Raw genomic sequence first — 16,991 nt, 5'->3', positions numbered from 1 at the left:
AAAAAAGTACTATACCATTTTGCTTTCTCTCGACTGAAAACCAAACCAAGTAGCACGGACAAGGAAAAAGAAGCTCAAATATTTTATTGGAGAAGGAGTTAAAGGGTTTTACCCCCAAACTGACCTGGCAGAAGATAGTTGGCAAAAAACACTTGGATTTCCTGCTGCTTGGTGGTGGTGGTGGTGGTTTGGTCGCTAAGTCGTGTCCGACTCTTGCGATCCCTTGTTACATATCCAGAATAGGGAAGTAGTTTTGTCATTGTTGTTGTTGTTGTTGTTTTTTCCATTTATGCCACTAATATTTGAGTGCTGATTATGTGCCAGGTTCAAGTCATTGCTGTATGGGATAAACAATGCCTCCTCCCTGGTCTGAGCCTAATGCTTTGGTATCATTTTCCTTTCACAGTTTGCAGAATTAGCAGAAGACTTTGTTGGATAGTCCATTACTTTTTGTAGATATTTGAAGACAAGAGTCCCCAGCAGGAAACCCTCCCCCACCAAGGCTGCATCCGAAGCATCTCTAGCCCCCGGTGTATCCCACATGTAACTGGCAAATACCCGTGAGGCAGAAGCTTTCCTGACCCTTTCGTTTGCCCTTGCGCTAAAATATGTCCTGAATAAATGGGAACTTGAAGATGCCATTGTGAAGCCATTGTGAAGGCCATTGTGAAGCAAGGGCACCAGAGGTTGTGAGAACTGTAAGAGAAGCTCTGCACCGCAGTCTAGAAGGCTGCTGGTCCCAGAGCAACAGATGGAGGCAGCCTTCTCCATGGATAAAAGTGACCAGGGCAAGTTACAATCCTTCCCCGGGCCCCAGTTTTTCTGCCAACAAATGAAGGCTGTGGAAAGAGATGCTCTTATTCGGATGCTCTTTTTCTATGCAGCTCACTTGCTTCAGCATTTGAACCTCTCTTCTACTCAGTAGACACTGTGGGAAGGAAGGTGACAATTTTTTTCTAAGAGATTCACACACACAGAACAGGAATTTTACAAAGAAATCCTTCATCCTTCCTCACCTGCACTTCTTTCTCCTTTTCCCTTGCTTTTGCTCAGCTGGCACCCGCTTGCTCTCGATTTCTTTTTACAATCTCATCGTTCCTGGTGTGACAGCATGTCTCTGGGAGCAGGTGCCAGCTGGAACAGTCTTTTGAAAACATTTCTCTGCTGTATCAATCTGCATCTTCAAGTGGGTCCTCTTTCCTCTAACTATACCTTTAAATCGTCCCCCTCCCCTACTTTGTGGATCTGGCCTCCTACCTAAATCTGGCTCCTTCTGTTCTAAATTTCACACACGTTATTCGGGAAACACATTATTCTGCAAAACTGTTTATATATATTATTTAGATGTAAAAATGCCAATTGTAGAGAAGTTGTTCTCTCTTCTATTAATCACTTACTTTTCTCAGTAGCTATCTCCCCACTGATATGTGGATTATTATGTATCTAGGCATAATGACAGCTGTGAAAGGAATAACATGCAATACATTTTGGAGCTTATGTTTTAGACTGATGGGGAATATGACTACTACTAAAAAAAATCAGATTTTAACAAGACCCTTACAGAGAAGGAATGTGACATAGCCAATGTATCTATGTCTTTTGCTACATTTACCTCTACATGGGATACAGTAATATACCTTCTTTCTTCATATGAACTTTTCCTTCCATTAGGTCTCATCAGTAATATTTAAAATATAGAAATCCTTTTCATTAAAATATTTATTTCTTCCCTTAGAAAAAGAAATCAAAATTTTTTAGGCCTAGTTTTAAAAAGCAACATGCTGTCGGTAATTTATTTTGGTGGTTGTTATTAGGGATGTGAAAAATATCACCACTGCAACTAGCAAGAACTATAAATGATACATTATTGCAAGTGTTCTAAAAAATCAGAACAAAACTAATTTATTATAGTTCTGTCTTCATTATACACCACATGTTGGTGAGTTAAACACAACAAAATTATTGTCTTTTTTTTAAAAGTGTCTACTAAAGATAAAAAGAATAAGGTAACAATTAACATGTAGTTTGTTACATAAAAAATCTGATATACATATTTCTATTGCCTGTTAGCTTGTTCTAAGCCTTTTAACTATTACAAAAAGAAAAGTTGTTGTTCAAAAGCAAACATTCAATTTAGTTGATACAACATTACAGTACAGTCAACTAACATCATTCAACAAAGGTAACAAGTCTAGCCTTAGCTTCTTGAGTTAAAAGTCTATAGACTAGATTGCTACAAAAGTTTCAATGCTGCTTCACAACCTTGTGTTAGCTTTTTGGAGGACACGGTACTGTCTGCTGATGGCTTCAGAAGAAGGGGTCATGCTACTGGTAAAAGCACAGGGGAACCCCAACCTGTTATTAATCATTTTATTGAGCATTGTAGTTAGAACAGCATTACTGAGTTTAGCACAACAACTAAAACAAAATAATAATAATAATAATATAATAATAATAATCATAATAATGATAAGAATAAAAACCAGACACAAACTGGAAGCCTAGAGACGCTGCCAGCTGTGTCAAACCCTTGCGATACGCTATACTAAAAAAATTTGAAATATCCACCCGTCCTCTCCACTCTGCCACAAACTAGCAAAGTCAAAAATACAAAAGTCTTCAACTTGTTACTTTTGCAGAATAAAGCAAAAACGTCTTTGTGCTCCTTACTACCAGAAGCAAAATATCCACTGAGTTACCACATGTAATAGCTTCTGGATGTGTCAACTTGGGTTGGCTTGGTGTCTGCAGTACCATCTTTGTCTTTCTCGCTGTCACCTTCCCAGAGGTTAATGAGCGGTGGGTACAGCTCATTTAGTGGGATGGAAGAGGTTTTTTGCATATACTTTTTCAGTGAATGATGGTAGTTTTTCCTTTTAAATCTTTTGGCAATATACACAGCAATGGACGCAAGGCTAATGACGGCAAACATGGACCCCATTACTGCAGCAAGGGCTGTACTGGTTTCTTGATCCGAAATGTCCAGCGCAAAGGCAGCATTTTTGGTTGTGACATTAACACATGACTTTTGAGTCTGCTGATGAATATTGGACACTGTGAGACACACTTCATAATCTGTGGAAGGCTGCAGATGTGTTAGGTTGTATTCGTGAACATCTACCGGGACCCTGGCAGTGTATGTTATGTGGGGGTTGTCAATCTTCATGGTGGCAGATGACCATTTTAAGTTTGATGTCATGACATTGGAATTGACTTTCCAGGACACTAAAATGGAATGAGATTCTGTCTGCTTGACATATATTTTCAGCACCTGGGCACCATCCAGAAGGGTTCCATTAACCTTAATCATCACCACTCGAGTGTCTGCCCCTTCCACATTCTGGGCAACACAAGTGTATCTTCCTGAGTCTTCAATCTGTATTTTAGATATTTCCAATGTACCTTCACTACTTAGCTTGTATTTCTCTGAAAGGGTTTCCACAGTTATCTTATTCCCGAGGGGCGTGACCCAGTATATTTCAGGTTCTGGCTCAGCCATGGCCCGACAGTCTAGGAAAACCGTTGTGCCGATATCCATGTTTAAATGATTTGGAAATGTGTCATGAGATATCATTGGGAGGCATTGCTCACTGGAATCCTGGATTAAAACTTCCTTTACCTGTTGTCCTCTGTATTCAGGTGGCATGGCACAGAACATAGACAAGGGCTCCATGAAGCGTATGTTTGTCTTATTGGAGTTAATCCAGTGGATGACACAGTCACACCTCAGGGGATTGCTGTGGATACTGATCTCACGCAGATTAGGAAGGGATTCTACTGTCTTTTGATAAACGGCATTCAGAGCATTGTTGTTCAACATCAAGCTTTCTAGGGCAGGAACACTTCGAAAAGCCAAGCGGTGGATGTAAGATAATTTGGGGTTATTGGTGGCTTCTAACTTTGTGAGTTCAGGCAAGTTATCCAGGGCATAGCGATCCACAGAAACGAGCTCCCCCATATTGTTGATCCCCAGTTCTTTTAACCGAAGCATATTTTTGAAGTCCCCTTCCTGGATTTTGTGGATGGGGTTTTTGTTGAGGTCTAAGAATTTCAAGTTAGGAACTTTTTGCAGGGCAAGTTGAGGGACTTTGACTAGTTTGTTATCATAAAATGACAGACTCTCGAGGCTATCCAAGCCCACCAAGGCATTTCCAGGAATATCAGTGAGATACATTCCAGCCAAAACTAAGCTTCTCAAATTTGAGAGAGGTTTGAAGTTCATATCCAGAATTCCAATCACAGGGTTTTCCCCAATCATGAGAATTTCCAGGTTGGGTGTGGAATCAAACCAGCGGCTATCGATCACTTTCAATTTGTTGGAGTTCAGGTGGAGCCTTAAAAGATTTTTTAAGCCTGAAAAAGCATTGGCAGAAATAGTGCTAATCTGGTTATGGTTGATGTAGAGTTCTTGAAGGTTGCTGAGGTCTTGTAGACAATAATCATTCATTTCCGTAATCTGATTTTCCTCCAGATGTAGAGTGGTGAGCTGGGTCAGGTTTGCTAGCCCTACCTCCTTAATATTTGTAAAGTTGTTTTGGGAGAAATCTAGCTCCGTCAGGTTGAAAAGCTGCTGTAGCTCATCCACAGTCTTGGCGATGTTATTGCTCTGTAAGAGAAGCACTTGAGTGTCACTGGAAAGGTTGCTGGGAATCCTTGTTAAGCGGAGATCATTGCAGTCAACAGTGGTGGCTTCTCTGTACGTTGACTGAGGGGTAAACCAGGGCCTAATTTCACATACACAAAGTTGTGGACACTCACTACTTTGTAGGGAAGACCCAGTTAATGAAGTCATGAGCAGGCTCAGCACCATCTGATAAGCTGCTAAGACAAAGCTCATCCTAGCCATGCTGGCTTGCCAAGCAAGTTGAACTCCTGACAATTGTTAAGTTTTAACAAAACACGAGCACTATATAGCGGTATGAAAGACAGCAAGCAAAAAATGTAAACATTTAAGCAAAGTCTCTGTTGAAAACTGTAGAATTCCAGAGTCTGAAGGGATGATTTCCTGGAGTTTCAAAAGGCAGGAAGCAGTCTGGAGTCTCTTTACCTGTATCTCTCAATTCCAGGCATGTGCACAGCTCTATGGCATAAGTTATTTCAGCCAAATCAAAGTCTGGAGATGTGCCTGAAAATCAGATTAGGACAAATGTTATGTTTACTCCATGTACGTTCTACATTATAGCTTTTCTTTGTCTACTAAAAAGACAATCATTTATAAATCTAATAACGTTCAAAATAATTAAACAAGCTTTTAGTTTGTAGAATACTTTTAATATATTATTACACTTACTAAACTAGTTTTAGTGTTCCTTCACTTTTACAATTAAATTAGGACTTCTTGTATTATTGAGTGAAATCATTAAACACACAGGTACACACATACACACACACTTAATAAAAACACTTGGAAAAGCCCACAGATGTCATTTCTTTCAAGAGGAAGGTGACTGTAGAAACTACATATATTTATGGCAAAAAAAAAAAAAATTAAAAGGTCATTCCTCTTTGTATTTTAATTGTATTCTTCATTTGTTTTCACGAATTCTTTCTTTTCCAAATGGTAGACCTATTCAGCCACAGCTGATCTAGCTCAATTATTTTTATGCAAAAATTTAATTTAACAGAACTACAAAAGAAAAATATCAGTTTTTCTTGTATTCTCATAGACACATCTGATTTTGACTGAATGAAATTGTAAAAGGACTCCAGTCTACCACACTACTGGTCTTCATTAAAAATACAAATACACTTGTACATGTATATATATATATATATATAATTTCACATGCATGATTTCATCTGTCTCATAGGAAATGACATGGTCACTTAATAGCTATACACGGGTATGTTATTCAACCTTATTTAACATGTTAAATAACAAGGGCATGTTATTTAACCTCTTAAAGCCTCAGCTTCTTCAACCATAAAGCAGGATTGGTCATAAAAGTATCTCTCTCATAGGATTATTGAGAGAACTAAAAGAATCTATGTAAAGCTCTTAGTGTAGTGCCTGGCAGATATTAAATACTTATAAAAGTTAATTATATTTGTTATCTTATTATAGCTCTCATCTATTTAATTTTAGCTATGCAGTGGTTCAGAGAAGGCAATGGCACCCCACTCCAGTACTTTTGCCTGGAAAATCCCATGGACAGAGGAGCCTGGTAGGCTTCAGTCCATGGAGTTGCTAGGAGTTGGACACAACTGAGCGGCTTCCCTTTCACTTTTCACTTCCATGCATTGGAGAAGGAAATGGCAACCTACTCCAATGTTCTTGCCTGGAGAATCCCAGGGACGGGGGAGCCTGATGGGCTGCCGTCTATGGGGTCGCACAGAGTCGGACATGACTGAAGCGACTTAGCAGCAGCAGCAGTAGCAGCATGCAGTGATTATTGGAGGATAAATAAAAGAAGGAAAGCTGGAGATATTTGATTTTATTTAGCCATGTATCATCTATTGATTTTGATAAGGTCTTCTAGAATCAAATATGTATTGCTCACCTGCTTGTAAAGATCATATAGTAGCTAATGCCGCTGGTTTTTTAGATTACATCACGCGTAAAAGGCATTATGGATTCAGTGTCTGTCCTGCTCTCCCAAGACCAGTCCAGTCATTTGCTAAGATATTAAAAGTAGAGATATATATTTTCTTACACTTGCTATAATGCAATTCAGCTTTGAGTACTGAAGGTACTTCAGTGACTAGTGTTTTCTTTATCTTCAGAAGATTACTGTAAGGATTCAATAAAGAAGAGCATATAACATGTTTGAAGCCTAGTGTTCAATACACAGCAAGCTCTCAATTCATATTAGCTACTATTACTACCCTCATTCTTTACAAAACACAGTTATCCTTGTGAGGGACCAAGAAGCATAATGCTACAAATAGTCCTACAGTTCTCTATTTGTTATATATATATATATTTATGTAGAAAGAATGAAAAATTGTACATTTTCCAGGTTGTTTTATAAAATACACAAACCAAGTTCCTGGTCTAACAAGATTGAATTTTAAAAAACCATCCAGTACAGATCTGGCAAATCAGAAGCCGGAGAAGGGAGGCCATGTGCTGTGTAATGCTGCTGCTAAGTCACTTCAGTTGTGTCCGTCTCCGTGCGACCCCATAGACAGCAGCCCACCAGGCTCCCCCGTCCCTGGGATTCTCCAGGCAAGAACACTGGAGTGGGTTGCCATTTCCTTCTCCAATGCATGGAAGTGAAAAGTGAAAGGGAAGCCACTCAGTTGTGTCCAACTCCTAGCGACTCCATGGACTGAAGCCTACCAGGCTCCTCCATCCATGGGATTTTCCAGGCAAGAGTACTAGAGTGGGTTGCCATGTGTAATGCTAGATGCTCACTATCCTCAGTGGGGTGAAACATACTGATATCCTCCTCCTCTGGATGTGGATACTTGACCACATATCGTGGATCTGCAAAACTTTTCAATGTTTAACACTACCTGATTGTGACTTTTATCAAGAAATTCCATAAAATAAAAGCATACCTCAGAGAATAGCATTTTCCAAACATCATTAACTCCATGAGTTTATTCTACTCTTGTTTCCATTTACAGTAATCTTAAAATAGGGACAGTGGTCACAATATATGTTCTGTTAAGAACACTTTTGCCACAGGTTTTTCCTTAATTTTAATTCATAATAGAAAAACCAGGAGTATAAATATACCTTTAATACCTCTGAGATGGAATTTCAACTAATTTAAAAATTCTGACTGAACTGAAGAAAACATGGCAGAAAGTAAAACATATATTTAAGTTGTGTGAAACTCCCAAAACAGTCTGTTACCATTGAAGAGTATCTTTTATGGGGCTATCCTTTGAATATTGTCATGTGGAATCCCTCCATTTTAGTTTATATGATGAGGTTATTATATTGAAATATTCAAAATTCTCCTTGACACATACACAAACCTCTTTAAACAAACACACCACACAAGCTCAGAATGTCAGCTATCATATCAAACATAGAGGGAAGATATATTCTCTCAAACTAGCATTCAGCTCCTTTGGGAACTGAGAATAAAACTTCCTTAATACAAAAGGAAGTGTTTAAGATGTTTCTATTTGTATACCATTGTAAATTCTCTTTATTTTATTCTCCCAGACTTATTTTTGAACATTATACATAGAACAAAGCTTCACAGAGTCCCTATACCATTTTAAAACATAGGTTATGTCTCAGGAGCCATTCATTAACAGTGTTTAAAAGTAAAGCCATTATTGCAACAAGAGAAGAAAACTACAGACCAATATCTGATGAATATTGATCCAAAAATCCTGAACAAAATACTAGCAAACTGAATTCAATGGCACGTTGAAAGGATTATATGCTACAATTAAGTTGGATTCATACACAGAATGCAAAAATGATTCAATATATGAAAATCAATCACTGTACACCATATTAACAGAACAGATGACAAAACCCACATGATTATCTCAGTTGATTCAGAAAAAGCACCTGACAAAATCCAGCACCCTTTCTTGATAAAAACACTCAACAAACTAAGAGTAAAAGAAAACCGCCTCAACATAATAAAGCCTCTATATGAAAAGCCCACAGCTAAAATCAGCCTCAGTGGTGAAAGAGTCTAAGTTTTTCATCTAAAATCATGAACAATGCAAGGATTGGCACTCCAATTTACCTTAGAACTAAGCCACTCCTATTTATCTTAGTACTAGAACTCCTAGGCAGAGCAACTAGACAAGAGACAGAAATAAAAGCCATCCAAATAGGAAAAGTGAAAGTGAAGTCGCTCAGTTATGTCCAACTCTTCGCCACCCCATGGACTGCAGCCTACCAGGCTCCTCCGCCCATGGGATTTTCCAGGCAAGAGTACTGGAGTGGGGTGCCATCACCTTCTCCGTTTGCTGATGATATGATCTTCTATGTAGAAAGCCCTAAAGGTGTCATGCAAAAATCCTCCAAACTGTTAAAACTAATGAACAATTTAAACAATACTGCAGGACACAAAATCAGTTGTGTTGCTACACATGTTAATGACCCATCCAAAAAGGAAATTAAGGAAAGAATCCCACCCACAATAGCATCAAAAATAATAAAATACTTAGGAATAAACTAACTCAACCAAGGAGGTGAAAGACTTGTACACTGAAAATTACAAAATACTGCTAAGAGAAATAAAAGAAGATGAAAATAAATGGAAAGAAATTCCATGTTCATAGACTGGAAGACTTACTACTGTTAAGATACTATCTACTCCAAATGATCTATAGATTCAATGCAATCCCTATCAAAATCCCAATGACAATATTTAAAGATAATTAAAGAAAAAAATCTTAAAATTTACATGGAATCTCAAGGAACCCTGACTAGCCAAAACAATCCTGAAAACAAAGAACAAAGATGGAGGCATCACACTTGCTGATTTTAAAACATACTACAAAGTAATAATGACCAAAGATAGACATACAAACCAATGGAACAGAAAGCCCAGAAATAAGCTCTTCCATATATTATCAGATCTTTGACAAGAGTGCCAAGACTATACAATGAGGAAAGGATAGTCTGTTCAACAAATGGTGTGGGTATCCAGATGCAAAAGAATGACGTTGGGCCCCAAGAGGATAGCCACTGTCAAAAGAACAGAAAAGAACAAACTTTTGATGAGGATGTGAAGAAATTAAAACTCTTGTGCACTACGGGTTGGAATGTAAAATGGTGTAGCCATTATGGAAAACAGTATGGAAGGCTCCTCAAAAAATTAGAAATAGAATAACAATATGATCCAGCAACCCAAATTCTGGGTATTTATCCCAAAGAATTCAAAGCATGATCTCAAACAGGTATGTGCACACCAATGTAAACTGCAGTGTCATTTATAATGGCAAGAAGGGGAAGCAACCCAGATGTCCACTGATGGATGAATGGAAAAAGAAAACATGGCATATACATACAGTGGGATCTTATACAGCTTTAGAAAAGCTTTAAAAAAGAAGGAAATCCTGTCACATCTACAATATGGATGGCCCCCGGGGACATTTACACTAGATGAAATGTCAGTCACAAAAGACAAACACTGTAAGATTCCACTCATATGAATTATTTAAATAATCACAATCACAGAAATCAGAAAGTAGAGAGGTGGTTGCTAAGGACTGTAGGGAGGGGAAAGAGATAGATTTTGAAAAAATTTTAAACTTCATCTTGGAAAACTGATAAGAGTATCAGTTTTCTAAGATGAAGAAGTTTTGAGAGCTCTGTACAACAGTGTGACTATACACTTAAAAAATGGAAGATGGTAAGTTTAAGTGAAGGACAGGGAAGCCTGCATACTGCAGTCAGTGGGGTTGCAAAGAGTTGGACATGACTTAGCGACTGAACACCAACAACATTTAACGTTAGGGCTTTTTACTATAATAAAGTAAGTGAATCACAATACAGGCCAACTTTTATCACCCACACACAAATTAAGATCTTAAATTCTGCAACAAATAACAAATGGCTAGCACAGATTATTTTAAAAAGTAAAATTGATTTGTTCTAGGGCTGATTGGACCAAAGTTGGTCAAATGTGAGAAGACTGTGTCTTCCATAAACAAGTGTGGCTGTTTAAAGGAACGGTCCCTTAAATAATAGCAAACCATAGCTTTAAAGGCCCAGAATTGGCCAGTGATGCCTTTCAAAGAGTCCATGAGCAATTATATAATTAAATTTGATGCTTCTTTTATGTATGTTTGGAACACTCTGCTCTGCATATAAAATTTCAAAGGAAATGGGCTGCATGGTCATCACCATCAGTGAAACTGGCACTGATTCCCATTCCCCCATTGAATCATGCAGATGGATGTTAGTTTGATAGGAATTTGGGCTAGAATCTTTATGCATTAAGTTCTTAGGGAGTTGGGCAAAAGAAATAAGCAAGTCACAGTCACATGATGGTTGTGCAAATTGTAGTTACACTAAACCCAGATAGCTCTCAAATTACAGAAAGGATTCTGTCCTGGGGGAATCAAGTGATCTGGATTCAGAATCAGACTTCTTCACTTACTTACTAGAAGTGTTACCTTATACAAACTACATACATTCTTTGTGTCTCAGTTTCCATGGCTTAAAGTAAGACTAATTATACATACTTCATATGTGGAAACTAAATAAAATAATCTATGTGAAAGTATTCAGCCCAGAATCTGGGAAAGAGTCCAGCACAGACTGAGACCGCAAATCCTTATTTGGATCTCTGGAACCTCATCAAATTTGCCCGTTAAATTTCATTCTCACTCTGCAGTGAGATTGGGAGGTAATGAATAAGCAAATCTCTTTAAGACTCTTGGGTATGACAGGTATTTAGAAAAAGAGTTATTTTTTTCTAATTATTTCAAAAATTATTATTGCTTACCATTTCCATTATATTTTTACCCAGTATTATTGAAATTAATGTTAGAAACCCAGAGAGCAAATATTGCACTGGGGCTAAATTAAAACTTGTTGCAGGCAAGCAAATTGTGAAACACAAACCTCTCACCTGGAAATTAACATCATCTCATAGACACTATTAGTTACATCAATGAAGAACTAAAACTTTGACCTCCTAAAAGCTGAAGAAAATGCCTTCAGCAGACGTATGCTTTTATGCAGAGTTTCTTTGGTAGCCAAATTCACACCATATACATAATGTTCAGAAAAATAGGGCATAGATCCAGGGCTAACACAGAATTCAGGTTTGATTGTCTTCTTTTGGGAATGGCTTGAATAATGGAGAGAAGGGATTTTTATTCAAGTAAGCTTTCCTTCTGGTTAGAAAGAAAAATTGTCTCCATACACATTCTCTCTGTATCCACTCTCCTGTTATGGGGGCTGAAGTGGGGGTGGTAAGGTAGAGCAAACCTCACTCTATGGATTGACCTCCCATAGGGAACTCCCCTATGTCTGAAGGCCACCTTGACTTCTGCTCCAGGTACAAGTGCCTGATGATTTAGATTCACAAAGTCTTTAAGCTTTTGAAACAGGAATTTAGCATAGAGTTAAGAGTGAAGTTTCTGGAGAAGCAGACCTGGTGTCAAATTCAGCTCTGTAACCTTGAGCAAGTTATTGAAGTTTTCTAAGTCTGGTTCCTTTTTTCAGAAACTGGCTACCATAAAACCTTCTTTGGTAAGAGAATTAGGATGAGATGTTAAATAGGGAGCTTTTGGTAGAGGACCTGGCACATGGCAAGGGCTCAACAGGTGTTAGCCATCACTACTTACAGGTTGGTGTCTCATATTGAATTAGAGTCTCTTAATGGGCATTGAGGATGAAAGGGTGGTGGAAATCAGTAGAGTGCCATTTTGGTAGCAGCAACTGCAAGTTCCGAAAAGGACTTGGCCAGAGGCCTTCTAACAAGGCAGATGGCTACAGCAGGTAGAACCAGAGAGAGACAGAGGAGAGAGATTGCAAGGCTTTCTTTATGAAGGGTATATTTTATTTCCCTTAAGAAAGAAAGAAGGTCTTGTTAATGCATTCTGAACTCTGAATCTGCAAGAACTGTTTTTAAAGGCATTCGTTTCTTGCACTTTCTTCTGGCCCTTGACCCTTTCTGACTTTTAGATTTCCTTCTCCAACCATTTCCCAAAATTATGCTCCTTGTTCGCACATTATCCAAAGTGAAGCACCCTGTAGCATGTGTTAGTGACCACAGATGGAGGGTGCGTACGGGAGAAAGAGCTATAATCGTCTCCATAACGCATTAAGGCAACAATAAAGTGTATCCCCTTGCAAGGATGTAATGGAGCTCGCAGAGGCTCTTTTGCATAAGGAACTGTTCCTGAGAGCCCACATTATTCATCAGCAAAGAGTGCAGCAGTGTGCGTGTGAATGGGCTGAGCAACAGAATGAGGACACCAGGGAAACAATTCTTCATTTTGGCTTCACCACAAACTTTTCAGGTGACCTTGACCAAGTCCAGTACTCTGAGTCCTATTTTATTTATCTCACAGTAAGTGGATCAAGAGGAAAGACAGTCACAGCTTCTGAGACCAACACAATCCTCAGGAAGTCATCTCATCAGCCCATTCTCCAGTGTCATGAAAACTACACTTCCTGCCATTTCAGGGAGGTAACCCTTCTTCCTGCCCTTCCTTCTTTCCTTTGTTTCTCTTTTTTGGTTATTAAATTGTTAAACAGGCATGGTGTTTAATGATTATGCCAAGGATCTCAAACTGCAGTGCCTGCAGGGATCAGGTGGGTAAAGTCAGTTGAGTAGAACACAGAAGGAAATAATGGCCATGTAAAAAGCTGGAGAGTGCATGCACTCCAAAAGGCATCCACAGATATTTATATCTGAACAAACTAGAACAAAACAAAACTATGTGCTTTATGAGGCCTTTAATGGCATGTGGCCAGTTTTAAATCTCTGAGCTATTTAAATATCACCATAGGTAACAATATCACCAATAATGCTGAGCTAATGGGAGTACCTGATAATTAGATGTCAGTTTTCAAATATTATCGGCAAATACTTGCCACGTGAAAACCTATAATTAGAAGTTCAGCGTATTAAGGTGTGGGTGTGACTCTGCTCTGAAGAAAACTTCTTTTGTTGTTGCTCAGTTGCTCAGTTATGTCCACTCTTTGCAACCCCATGGACTGCAGCATGCCAAGCTTCCCTATCCTTCACCATCTTCCGGAGTTTGCTCAAATTCATGTCCATTGACCAGTGATGCTATCTAACCATCTCATCCTCTGCCACCCTCTTCTCCTCTGCCTTCAGTCTTTCCCAGCATCAGGGTCTTTTCTAATGAGTCAGCTCTTCACATCAGCTGGCCAAAGTATTGGAGCTTCAACATCAGCATCAGTCCTTCCAGTGAATATTAAGGGTTGAGTTCCTTTAGGATTGACTGGTTTGATCTCCTTGCAGTCCAAAGGACTCTCAAGATTCTTCTTCAACACTTCAGTGCTTTTTAAAAGAGCATTCAGTTCAGTTCAGTTCAGTCATTCAGTCGTGTCTGACTCTTTGCGACCCCATGAACCACAGCACCGGAGAAGGCAATGGCACCCCACTCCAGTACTCTTGCCTGGAAAATCCCATGGGTGGAGGAGCCTGGTAGGCTCCACTCCATGGGGTTGAGAAGAGTCGGACACGACTGAGCAACTTCACTTTCACTTTTCACTTTCATGCATTGGAGAAGGAAATGGCAACCCACTCCAGTGTTCTTGCCTGGAGAATCCCAGGGACGGGGGAGCCTGGTGGGCTGCCGTCTATGGGGTCGCACAGAGTCGGACACGACTGAAGCGACTTAGCAGCAGCAGCAGCAGAACCGCAGCACACCAGGCCTCCCTGTCCATCACCAACTCCCAGAGTTTACCCAAACTCATGTCCATTGAGTTGGTGATGCCATCCAGCCATCTCATCCTCTGTGGTCCCCTTCTCCTCCTTCAACACTTTAGTGCTTTTTAAAAGAGCATTACATTTACAGAAATTCATTCTACACCCCTTTCTTTTGGAACACCTACTTTAAAAGGCAGGACCTTAGAGATACCCTAGGTGATCCAGCATGACCCAGTTAATTGGCAGAGGAACAAAATAAAACACAGGTGCCTTGATCCTCAATTCATCAGTTCCTGATCTGACCATTTTAAAATTCAGTGTTGGTTTTTCTGGTTCCTAGAGGAAATTGTGATCATCCCTTTCCTAATTTTATTTTCTTCTTGTATATGTTATTCTTAACTAATAAGGACTAAAAAATCCTCTGGCATGCGTAGGCAGTACAAATTCAGTAGTGTGTAAAGCAGAAGATGGCCACACATGATCTTTTGATTACCCCGAATTTTCCTTCCTGTTTTGGGCTGGGGTCAGCCAGCACCTCTGGGAAAAGCTCAGAGGTGCAGCTGGTCTCCAAGTTGAGGGTATAAGCTGGAGCCACAATTTATTAGGTTCCTGAGAGGAACTGGGCATGGACAGCACATTAGCCCTTGTGGGAGGGTTGGCCAGGCATGGTAAACAGAACAGGCTAGGACGCATGGACTGAAGAGTTACAAAAGAAAAAATTTAAAAGACCGAAAGAAAACAAAAGCCAGAAGCCCAGAGCCAGTTGGGATGAACCCAAATCTAAATAGGTGGCTTGGTGTGGTCGGGAAGGGGCTTGTGGAAGAGCCCTGGGGAATAACATCTACTTCAGAATCTGGTTTGGTTTCAACTGATCAAAGGCAAACAGGCTCATCTCCCTTTGAAATACGAGAAATACAAACTATGAAAGTTGGATAAGACCTTGGAGATCACCTGGCACATCTAAAACATCTCTCATTTCATAGAGGACACCTCAGAGAGGTGAGATCACATATTTGGAGGCCAAGCTTGACTGCATTCCTACCCTCCAAACACAGGGCTGTTTATGGAACCCCACACTGCTTCACTTAGTCTTGGGTTAGTTGAAATTCATATTCTGGCAGGGTCTAAATGGGCAGGGTCCAAAACTCTCTGAAGAATGTTGGCCTCCAGCACTCCGTTAATCAGTTACCATTTATTAGAAGCAGAGGAAAATGTCATTCCATTTAGGAAGAGTTCAGTGGCTTGTTTAGTAACCTCCATCTTAACCTTCGCTTAGGTGGATCACAGACAGGATAGCTCAATCAATCATGCTGATGGCCAGTTTATTCCAAAAAATTTAGTCAGGTCAGCTAGACAATGTCTACTGATGTTTTTAAAACATGCTAGTGAATTCATTATAATGGTTGATCTGTTCTACATAAGCACAACCAAATCACAAGTTTAATTTTTAAAATGCATAAACTTTTTAAAATTTGATGATGGACTGTGTATGTTGCAAACTTTGTTAAGAAAGGGCACAGATATTCAAATATAATAAGTGGATTTGAAAGATTAGTAGGAGTTGGAACTGAGCATTCAAGGTAGGAGAGGCCTCATAAATACTATAATAATAATATGAATATAGCTCACTTTATTAATAGACTTACTTTAATAGAAGAATTACTATGGACTAACCACTATAGTGAGTGCCTTACATGTATATGCTATAATGTATGATCATCCCTATGTGTTATAGTGGAGAAGGCAATGGCACCCCACTCTAGTACTCTTGCCTGGAAAATCCCATGGGCGGAGGAGCCTGGCAGGCTGCAGTACATGGGGTCACTAAGAGTCGGACACGACTGAGCAACTTCGCTTTCACTTTTCACTTTCATGCATTGGAGAAGGAAATGGCAACCCACTCCAGTGTTCTTGCCTGGAGAATCCCAGGGATGGGGGAGCCTGGTGGGCTGCCGTCTATGGGGTTGCACAGAGTCGGACATGACTGAAGTGACTTAGCCATACTTAGCCATAGCCATGTGTTATAGAGAGGTCAAGTAACTTGTCTAAGATCTCAAGTAAGACTGAGTCAAGGACATAAAGCTCAGGCCATAATGCGATCTAGTTGTGAATCTTTTCTGGTTTGGAAGCAGTTCGAAAATCAGAGTGGTGCCAGGATTGGTGGATTACACCAACAGTTAGATGATCTGAGTCCTTAGCTCTGGTTTTGCCTCCAACTCAGATCATGCTGGCCATCTTTCCCACCTGTAAGGGATGAGTTGGGGCCAAGTATAGATGATGTCTTAGGACTCTGGTAGCTCTAGGATTTTAGGTACTTGACACTTATTTTCTGAGTTTCTACTCATAGTAGCGCCCATGTAAGCAGCCCTTCCTATGACTGACAGCAAAACACTACTTAATCCTGGCTTTTTAAGAGAAATTATGCTTAGCAATTTTTTTTTTTTTAAGAAATGGTCTAAAGAGGCAGACAGAGCTAGGTCCATATCCTGCCACTATCGATATCACCTTGGACAAATCAGTCCAACTCTCTGAGCCATGGTTTCCTCATCTGTTGGAAGGGGATCTTCATCTATCTGCCTCACATGGGTACTACGAAGATTTAATGAAAGAGCATGTCTTGAGCACTGCCTGGGAATCTCAATAATCACACATTTACTCTGGAGTTCTCAACTTAGAAAATACAGTCAGGTGCTGAAAACTGAGTTA

The 16,991-nt window shown here is 39.6% G+C and overlaps 1 protein-coding gene across 2 annotated transcripts in view; it reads right to left on the bottom strand.

Annotated features, from left to right (window-relative positions):
- Positions 1 to 69: 69 nt before the first annotated feature.
- The window catches only part of LRRN1 (leucine rich repeat neuronal 1), a 43,224-nt gene continuing 26,302 nt past the window's right edge, over positions 70 to 16,991 (bottom strand). The window contains exons 2-3 of one of the 2 annotated variants that reach the window (XR_825623.1): positions 1,017 to 5,125; positions 70 to 928 (exon numbers count right to left, since the gene is read on the bottom strand). Coding sequence is in view for 1 of the 2 variants with exons in the window: in XM_010844125.1 (XP_010842427.1) it covers positions 2,696 to 4,846 (2,151 nt within the window). In the remaining variant the exon portion in view is untranslated. Of the gene's footprint in view, positions 5,126 to 16,991 lie in introns of both variants that reach the window. The other variant, XM_010844125.1, reaches the window with a different exon arrangement.

The sequence above is a fragment of the Bison bison genome, unplaced genomic scaffold (assembly GCF_000754665.1).
Source record: "Bison bison bison isolate TAMUID 2011002044 unplaced genomic scaffold, Bison_UMD1.0 scf7180017864194, whole genome shotgun sequence".
In the NCBI taxonomy this organism is placed as follows: domain Eukaryota; kingdom Metazoa; phylum Chordata; class Mammalia; order Artiodactyla; family Bovidae; genus Bison; species Bison bison.
Note: the sequence above shows the minus strand (reverse complement) of the source record. Positions and strands in the feature narration are given on the sequence as shown.